This window comes from Centruroides sculpturatus, unplaced genomic scaffold (assembly GCF_000671375.1).
Source record: "Centruroides sculpturatus isolate CEXI.00-Female unplaced genomic scaffold, Cexi_2.0 scaffold255, whole genome shotgun sequence".
Taxonomy (NCBI): Eukaryota; Metazoa; Arthropoda; class Arachnida; order Scorpiones; family Buthidae; genus Centruroides; species Centruroides sculpturatus.
In genome coordinates, this window is record NW_019384705.1 from 172,528 (window position 1) to 182,753 (window position 10,226).

Sequence of the window (10,226 nt, forward strand, 5' to 3'; positions counted from 1 at the left end):
GGGGGGGTCGGAAATCGCAATAAAATATTGAATTTTTTAAAAATATTTAAAAATTTGTGTCGCTTATAGTCACCCTACTTTAAACCCTTGTCCTCCCGAGACGTCTATGAGAATGTCCCGGGAAATCCGACTCCAGCTGTGTTCAAGGTCACCCAGCTGTGTAAACAATGACTCATCGGTGTTACATTTCACAGACAGGCGAAACAAAGGAAAATAAAATTTAAAGCTTTTTCTTCAAAATAAACGCATTTCTTTCGTTTTTTTTTCTGTTTTAAGTATTTTTTACTTTTAATTGAAATCTATATAAAAAATGTCAATGTCCTTAAGGAGTTAATGTTTATATCCAAAAAGTGGACCTCAGTATTGCTAGATTGTTCCATTTCCAGCATTAGGCCGTAGGGATTATTGTTAATGGTTTGTACGAAATTTGAGATGTCAGGTATTGTCATCATGATGAGGATGTCGTCCACATACCTCCTATAGAGTAAGATGTTCGGGAGGAACAGTGGAAGTATTTTTCGTTCAAGTTGTCTAACAACCATTTCGCATAGGTCCCCGGATACTGGGCTACCCATGGGGACTCCTCTTTTTTGTATGTAGACTTCTCCGTCAAACGCAAAGATAGAATTATAACAGATCAGATGGGCTAATTCAATGACTTGCTGGTGTAATGCTTGTTCTTGAGTCAAATTAAGCAAAAAGTCCCTAAGGGAGCAAAAAGCTGGAGGGAGCTCCACCAATGGGTACATAGATTTAAAGTCTAGCACGGTAATATACTGCGGTGTCGAAGACAAAACCTGAAGGAGGTGGATGAGAGAAGACAGCAAAAAACTTAAGCAAGGAGGATGAAAGGGTAGACAGTATGCATATAATGTGTTTTTTGCTTAACATCAAAGATCTTACAACAGTAATTATATAAAAAATAAAAAGAAAAATATTTTCAATTGCCTCCGCTATGACATGGAAACTTTTACATTCGGGAATATGGAACACGTGATGCTGTTCTATCGTTCGATGTTTTGAAAAATTCTTTCGAAATGAATGGTTAGTTTGACAATTTTTACCTGAAGAAGGACCTAGGAGGGGTCTGAAAACGTTAGTAATGTTAAATTTATTCACATCGGTTAAAGGTTTCGGAGGTACATAGTATACAATTTACTTCCTTTGGATGAACTAAACTTTTGTACTTGGACCTATAGTATTTTTATGTTCTCATTGTTTTAGTATTAATCTTGCCATACCATTATTTAAAAACAAGAATTAGTCTTATGAGATAGCTACCTACATAAATTGAGTTCTTTTGGTTACTTTTCAGTTGTGTGAATATGCGAGTGAGCCTTATTGACAATAAAATGCCTAAAAGAAAGACACAATTGTCACAAAATATGTCCATGTCAAGGGCAAGCAAATTATGAATATAAATAAATGTGTATAAAGAAAGTTTGTTTCTTACTTTAACATAAGCTCAGAATATACTAAACAAATTTTTAAAAATTTTTTCACCATTGGAAAGCTTATTATTTTCTATTGTACATAAGCTAGCACAACAAAGTTATTCTCTGCCACTCTAAAGGAAACATTTACTACCCTATAATGAGGACAATTCAACCCACTCTGAGTTCCTGGATAACATTGGGCATTTTCTCTAGTACTCAGATATGTTTTGTAGACATTAAAAATTTGAAGACCATTAGTCTAAAGTAATGGTTTCAATCTAGGCCCTATTGTTTCCCAGTGGGCTGTGGGAAAATGATAAATTACAGGGATCATAGTATTTTGTTAGAAGACATACGAAATTAACAGCTAGTTTATGATTAACAACCATACTCCTCACATTTCACTGTGTGAATAGCATCATCATAAATATTGGAAGTTGCAATGGTTTGCTTATTATTATTTACCTGTGTATTTACTAGAACTGAAATGCAAGAGTAAATTTTACCAATATTTTGGCAACATTAAATGCAGCATTGGAGTCTCTGGACATCATAAATTTGTTTACTGACACACATTCATTCACATGTTTTTTTCCTTTCTACTTTCTATTAATTAAATATACTACAAAATAGTAAAATATGTTTATTCACTAATAATGGCTACGAGGGGAATTACTAACATAAATTATAGAGAGTTATTAACAAAAAAATTAGGAAAACTTTTGGATCCATTCATCATTCAGAAATAATGTATTCTTGTTTCCCTATATTGAACAATAATGATTTTAAATTACCAAAGTTTCAATAATTAGATTATGAGTATTGATTAGATATTCTACACAGTGAAGATTTATCCCTTTTTAAACTGAATCATGCTTTCCAGGAATAGCAGCATGTCAGATAGTCTCTAATATTCTGTCATTAAATGACAGGCATTTTAGTAGTTACATCTGCCTGGTAATTATAGAGGCATCTGGTTATCATCTTGTGTTTCGAAGTTGTTTTGTACTATTTTGTATAGAAGACTGACTCAATGGTTAGAAGTTAAAAATATATTGCATGAAAATCAGGCAGGATTCCGGGCTAGTTATTCCACATTGGATAACATTTTTGTTTTGTACACGGTTATTCAGAAAAGTTTTTTACGAAAACGTAGGAAGATATACGCATTTTTTGTTGATTTATCGTCTGCGTTTGACAGAGTCTGTAGGAATTTGTTATGGTCAAAGATGTTGCGTTATGGTTTTAGTTATAAATTTATATCTTTACTTGTTGCTTTGTACGAAAATTCTTCGCTTATGGTAAGAGCTGGAGGTAATTGCTCGCCAGTAATGTTTTCTAAGACTGGTGTTAAGCAAGGCTGTATTTTGAGCCCAATCTTGTTTAGTATTTTTTTGAACGATCTCTTTGATATTATTAACTCTTCTGGTGATGGCATAGAAATAGATGGTGTCCAAATTAAAATACTAGCTTATGCAGATGATATTGTAATTTTATCTGATTCTGTGGTTGGTCTTCAAAGATTGATTGATAAATTGGCAATTTATTTAGACGAAAATGGTTTGAAATTGAATTTGAATAAGTCTAAGATTGTTGTTTTTCGAAGAGGAGGTAAGAGTGCAAGGGCGGATAAATGGTGGTTTAAAGGTTCTCCAATTCAAGTTGTCTCTAATTACAAATACTTGGGTGTTACATTTTCGTCTAATGGTTTATTCCGTATGCATTACATTAATAAGAGAACTCATGCTAGATTATTGATAAATAAAATTATTCAGTTAGGGAGGTCTGCCAAATTACGTAATCTAACTGATTATTTACGTTTATTGAAAACTGTGGTGTTGCCCTCTTTATTATATGCTTCAGAGATTTGGGGTTTTAACATGACCAATGGTGATGGTATACAGATTGAATTCATTAAAAACTTATTTTATTTACCACGTTGTACACCAGGTTATTTAATTATGATGGAATGTGCCTTGACTCCTATAAAATTTATAATATTTAGTAAGATAAGAAATTGGATTACTAGAATTTTTAATCTTGATGACTATCGTCTGAGTAAGGTTTGCTTGAAATTTATACTTGGTAAAAAGTCTATTGACTGGACACGTTATTTTATTGATACTTGTAATAATCATGGTATTAATCTTATTAATGATGATTTGAATTTAATGGACTGGTCTCTTCTCCTTGTTAACATTTTTGATAATTTTTTATATAATATTAATGAAAAAATAAATAATAGCGTATATAATTGTTGGTATAAGGATTTAAATGTTACTTTTTTTGATAATTCTTTATATAATCAAGACGTTTCCCTTAATATTTTGTCTTTATTTATACAGGCTAGGTGTAATTCACTAAATTTTTTAAATAATTATTCGAGAGAATCATGTGACTTTTGTGTTGAGAAAGAAATTGTGGATGCTTGGCATATTTTGGCTAAATGTAAGCGTCTTAAAGTGTTACGAGCAGAAATTTTCGGTTGTGAAGTTCTTACCAGGTCTTTATTTTTTAAAATTATATCGGTACCATGTTATCAATTTAAAGTGTTCTGTTTTCTAAGAAAATCTGTTGATCTTTTGTTTTAGGGGGCGTGATTCCTCTGCTATAAATTTAGCCTTGTTGCTGGTGTTGTTTGGGAGCATCTGTCACTGCTGTATCTTCGTTATTAACTTATTTCTTTCTTATAGGTAAGCAATTTGCTTATTTTTGGTTTTTATTTTATTTATTGGTTTTTTGTATTTTATTGACAGATGCTCCCAAACTTTAACTAATTATTATATTTGATTTTTTAATATTTAATTTATATCTAAATTGTTATGTATTTAATTTATTATTGTATAATCTGTTTGTGATCTTATGATCATTGTATTTGTGTTTTTGTTCTTTGGGAGATGGTTTTGCTCCCCGCATCAAGGAGTGTATCCAGTATGCGTAATAAAATAAATAAAAAATATAGTAGTTACACCTTCAGGAGTTTCTGGAAATTTTTTTTAAAAAATCAACTATTTCACCAGTTTTTAATTTTTCCACCACTTCAAATTATTTATTGCCACCAACTTTACTTACTAATTAATGCAAATACTGGTACTCTTATCAGTTTGGAGTCTGGAAAGCAAAAGTAACATGTTAAGCTGTCATTTGTTAGAAGTAAAAAATAATTCCTGATGAATAATTCTGAATAACAAATTTGATCATAATGTTTAAACAGTATTTCACATATTCTGTCATGTCAAAATTTTTGTTTTAGTCTACTGAAAAAAGGTCAAAAGTGAAAAAAAAAACTATTATCCCAAAAAATTCCACAAATTTTCTGTCGGTCATTAAAAAATCTCCAATCTGGAATTGCTGGGGGGGAGCATAGCGTAAAACTGTCTTCAATAACTTCCTACTTTCCCACTCGAATTTGCAATATGACATCATGAAATCACCAGGTGTGTGGAGCACTGGACTCCCATCACACAGGATTCAACATTCTGCTGTTTTTCCTGAAGCATGCTTTGTGATTCAATTTCATGCTTTATGTCAAAATAAGCAAACAAGGTTTTTATTGCCATTTTAATAAAAAATGTTGCCAATGGCAATTTTGGCTCTATGCAGCATGACTCCTGCATCTAGAACAGAGTTCTGCCTCTTCTAATCACCTTCCAATCCTGGCAATAGTGCACCTTGCTAGTATATATCACAGAAAGGGCATTTGTTTATCACTGGATGGTGACCAATTATGTCATCAAAGCAACTAGGACTTCTCTCACTATCCTGCAATCTTTCCTGCTGGTTGTCTTGCATGCAGACCAGTCTTGTTAATGGCTCTGTAGGCTTCCTTTCATCCACTATTGCCAACATTTCATAACTGCATCACTATATCACAAATGTGAGTGATATGTTATTATGGCCAACTGGTTCCTTGGAATCCAACAGTGTACCATCCTTAGAGAAAACAGAAAATAAGCAATTGACAAGCCATCTATACCAGTGATGCACCCAGAGGGGACCAAGAAAAAGGAAAACAAACACTACAAAATTTTCCATGTCTTTTAATAACTAAAATCCATTATTTTTATTTACTGTATTTACTTGCATATAGGATAAGGTGTGACTTTAAAGATCAAAATAAAGAAAATTAGATTTATTAATACAATTCTAATTTTATTTCATTTAATCACAAATAAAATATCATCAAATGCATGTAAATGCACACACTGTCCCGCAAAAATTACTGGCATTTTAAACTTTACAGAAAATTTTTTTAAAATTGACAATATAATTGTTCATGTAAAACTGGACAATCGGGTAACCTTTTTTGCCAATTCTTAACAGTCAAATCCACACTTATGAGTTTCTCCAAATTCTGATTTCCAAATAATCATCCGTTTTCACATGGGAATGGATTAAAACTTATACTGGGCTCCCATGTGATTTTGGAATTTCAATTCAGAATTCAATTCAAAAGCTTTGCTTTTCTTATTGCTATTCATGTTTACTCCTGACAATATACAAGAATGATTCAAACAACCCAGATAAAACAGTTTTGTTTTAAACACCAGAGGGTAAGCATCCGGTAAAAAACGTGAATACAGTAATACCTCGACTTACGCGAACCCAGAGTTACGCGATTTTCAAATCTCATCAATTCGTCTTTTGTTTGAGTGCCACACAACTCTTGATTACTCACTCCCCCCACACTATTGTTCAGCTTACACGTTCCTCACTCCCCCCACACTATTGTTCAGCTTACACGTTCCTCACTCCCCCCACACTATTGTTCAGCTTACATGTTCGGACGTGTCGCACGGAATCGACACACAGCTACAATTTATTTCTGTGTTTGTTATATCTACGGAGACTTGAGAGGCTCTATGTGGTGATTTCTTGCAACCATGAACGAATCCAAAGACGAGATAAGATTAATGAGAACATTTATTAGCTTACATACATCCGACTTGGATTTTACACAAATTGCGAAATTATACCCCGACTTACGCGGTTATCGCTCGATCCCACCTATCGCATAAGTTCGGGGTATTACTGTACACGGTTCACAAAAATTATTGCAAAAATGCAAAGAATCTTTTGTTTGTACATATAAGAAACCTAGGTTTTTGAAGCAGTGAAAAACTAATAAAAACCTCATCTCATATGCCAGTAAACATGGTATAGTGTCACGTCTTCTATTTCTATACCACTTATGAATTAGTGGTCATATAAGGTGGGAATCTTATCGAGTTTATGTTAAAAACTTTTTAATCCGTTCAACTTGGCTCCCCCAAAATTAAATCCTGAGCGCACCACCGATCACAACGGCAACGCGACAAGTCTTACACGTCAGTCCACAGGATAGACGGTTCAAATACAAACCGAGTATATTCTGTATTCTTTCACAATGCAATTTGTATCACATACATACTCGACCACTATTTTTTTAAAAAAGCATAGATTTCGACTTTTATCGGTTAAATTTTCTGGATGTGTTTCCATCAATTTTTCAGTTGAGTGTAAATTTGATGTAAATGTTTTGCTCGGTTATGTATATATAATTCGTTTTAAAAATGATCACAATAAGTTTAATTAACAGACTAATATGAAAAGTACTGCATAACAATTAGCTAGCTAAGACGATTTAGTAAATTGTGGAAAAGACATTCTCGAATATAATCTTTGTCAATTGGATAATGTAATTCAAAATGACAAAAGAAACTATCAAGAAATTTCTTGATCACAACATATGGATGACAGCTGTGTAAGAAAACAATTATAGTTTTAATTATAAAAAGATGGGTTAAAGCTATCATTACTAATGTTCAATTCCCTTTTTTATATTATTTCTGTTAGTGGAGTTATTTAAAGATAATTCTCATATAAATTAAAAAATTAAAGTCAAAACCGTTAGTTGATTTTAAAAAATCCGCGAGAGTGCACCACTATATATTAAGCCTAATACTGACCGGTGTTTTAAATATAATAGATTTATACTTTGGGTTTTATTGATAATTTACACTTATATATTTGGAACAATGCCTAGAACGTAGGAAAAACAGGACATAAACAAAACAAAACAAAACAAAAACAATCGAGATCGGCTTATTTTAAAACTCATGCTTTAGGCTTAATCCGTTAGGCTTATTTACCTGTAAGACAACTTCTACGTCGTAACAGTTGCCTTTACTTTTCTGATGACCCTGGAATTTCGAACCGTTATAAAGTAGAGAACGAGTAACTCCGGGCTGACGTGAATTTGCTGGAGGTGGAGGAATTATATCCGCACGAACGGGCATTATTGCAGAAGCGACACAACTTGCCGTCAAACAGACGACATTCGATGTACGTCATGTGATCGTTTTCCTGCCTGCTCATTGGACTATAACGTATTTTCTCGAGGGAGTTTTTTATTGGATAAAACGTGTCACGTGGTAAAACAAAAATTCATTCATAAAGTATTGGTGAGTGAATGATTTACGTTCGACTAATTCATGCTTTCTACATGCTTTATATTTTACTATTCGTTTTTTTTTTTGTTTTTCTTATTTAGAATATGAAATTTTAGATTACTATTACTGTATAATTTAAATATAATGTAATATATATTTTTAAATTGNAATCGGAAGTCACGTTACTTCAATTCCAAATTTTCCCTCTAAATAGAGTCAGATAACCGGCACGACTCTATTGTTAAAGGAGAAGTATAATGTAGAGGGGCATGACAACCACTAAAAGAATTGAAAACATTGTGACGAAAAGTTGTAGCCCGGCATTGTTACGATGTCACAACAAATAATCGCTGGTTAGAATTAATTTAGTTTATTTGGTTAGGGCAACGCGACACATGAGCGATCTGCCGAGGGAGATACATCCCCGGAAGACTTTTATGGAAAGCTGGATTCTAGATGTTACTAACGTGAAGGAAACTCAAAAAACTCTACGTGGCCGGGCTGGCCATGTGAAGTTAGTAACCATTGGCCATGCCGAATCCCATGACACACGAACTACCAGAGTTTAGTGATTTTATTAACTCGGTTACTGAAGAACATTTATTAGAACTACCATTCAGAAATGAAAGAAAACACGAGTTGGTAGATGTGGAAAATACATACTTGTATACTTACTTACTTGTATAGACTTTTCACAGAGTAACACTTTCGATTCCACGCAAGCGCTATCTACTGTACTGTACTGTACTACCTGCCTCAGTACTGATATAGTGTAAAATAGATGCGCTATATCATTATCGCAACAACTAAGTAAATGTAATATATATTTTTAAATTGACAAGTTTTAACACGAATGTCGTCTACGTGTTACATACAGATTATATACTCTATAGTATAGAGTATATACTGTATGTGAATAGATTGTTGTTAATTTGATGATTGAAATATAACTTGAAGATCTAATGAATAACATATATTACTAATGCGTGTTTATATAAAGCGTGATTTTGTTTTTGCTTGATCGAAGATAATTCTTTATTAATTTTAATTTTCTGAAAGAGCGCTCAGCACTTGCTATAGTAACTGGCAACGTGAAGAAAAGTTTTAACACAGTTAATACATTTAGAAATAACTCATTATAATTATTATTTAGAATGTATTGCATTATGTCTTGCGCGTTATTTACATCCCTTTCATTCAAAATCAAATCCCTGGATTAAGTTTTCATCTACATCTTTGTTATAAAACTTTACAAAGCTTTTGGAACATTTTTCTAATTCATGTTTTTCTAATGTTTTTATATCAGTGATTAATTTGAAATCAGTAATAATATTTGGTATATTTTTAAATCTATCTTCTATTTGTACAATAACAGTATCAATTACAGTGTTTTAAAAGCTGAGTCAAGAATAATTATTTTCGCTTGAAATACTTGTAGTATATTGATAGCGTTAATTTTAGACAACATTGCAAATAATATTATTAAACATAAAATAAATGGCATTTCTTGTATTGAATCCAATAGACTTTTAGCTTCGGATACCGCTGTATTATCGTTACGTACATCAATAAATTCTTCTAGGGCATTACAAGTTTGTTCAAACTGTGTATACATGATTTTGGCTTCCCAACGAGTATCGCATAATGGTTTAAGAGTAATGTTTAAATGCTTTTGTAGAATTTCCTATCTTTTTGTAGATGCAGAAAATAAGCAATATAAACGTTGCAATATCCCAAAAATTTTTTTTACAATATATACTGCTGGAAGAGGCATCACAAATTAATAAATTAAAAAAGTGTGATAGGCAAGGCACATATATTGCATGAGGGTTCAGAGCAATTATTCTAGATTGTACACCTTTATATTTCCCTTTCATGTTGTTACCGTTGTCGTATCCCTGCCGTCTACGATTCATAATATCTAAATCAAGCTCACTTAATGTTTTCAATAGAGTTTTTGCTAGTCCATCAGTTACTTCAATAAACCCTATAAATGACTCATTTATAGTTAATGTTTTCTCTTCGAAATTTACATACCTAATAATGATTGAAGTTTGTTCCTTATGGGAAATATCAGGAGTACAATCCATTTGGATACTGGCTGCTTTTATATCGTCTTTAATTTTGTTAAGGATTTCATTTCCTAACGCAGAAATAATTTGTTCTTGTGATCTATGTGCTAAATGATGCACAATTCTATTTTTCGAATTTTTTATTCTGTTTATACGATCCATTAGCACAGAGTCGTATTTACTTAATAATTCGATTAAACTTAAAGTAGTACGTAGTGGATAATGATACCTGCAGCATTCTTAGCAAAAACTCCTTTGTGTTGTACAGGTCCGGTTTTAACACAAAA

At 32.4% G+C, this 10,226-nt stretch overlaps 2 protein-coding genes across 2 annotated transcripts in view; one reads left to right on the top strand and one right to left on the bottom strand.

The window, feature by feature from the left end:
• LOC111627655 (glucose-induced degradation protein 4 homolog) overlaps nucleotides 1-7,765 on the bottom strand; it is a 30,241-nt gene extending 22,476 nt beyond the window's left edge. Inside the window, exon 1 of the mRNA XM_023371252.1 lies at nucleotides 7,568-7,765. Coding sequence (XP_023227020.1) covers nucleotides 7,568-7,714 — 147 coding nt within the window. The 5' untranslated portion in view covers nucleotides 7,715-7,765. The remainder of the gene's footprint in view (nucleotides 1-7,567) is intronic.
• LOC111627652 lies at nucleotides 1,310-5,147 on the top strand. Its single transcript, XM_023371248.1, has 2 exons — nucleotides 1,310-3,939; nucleotides 4,028-5,147. The coding sequence occupies exons 1-2, from the start codon at nucleotides 2,666-2,668 to the stop codon at nucleotides 4,131-4,133; spliced, it is 1,380 nt and encodes a 459-aa protein (XP_023227016.1). The 5' UTR covers nucleotides 1,310-2,665; the 3' UTR covers nucleotides 4,134-5,147.
• Nucleotides 7,766-10,226: the final 2,461 nt, after the last annotated feature.

Bases quoted from the DNA above. Each gene is read 5' to 3' on its own strand.
- LOC111627652 (XM_023371248.1), top strand. From the start codon at position 2,666: ATGTTGCGTTATGGTTTTAGTTATAAATTTATATCTTTACTTGTTGCT. The intron at 3,940-4,027 runs GTCTTTATTTTT...CTTTTGTTTTAG, and splicing joins GGTTGTGAAGTTCTTACCAG to GGGGCGTGATTCCTCTGCTA.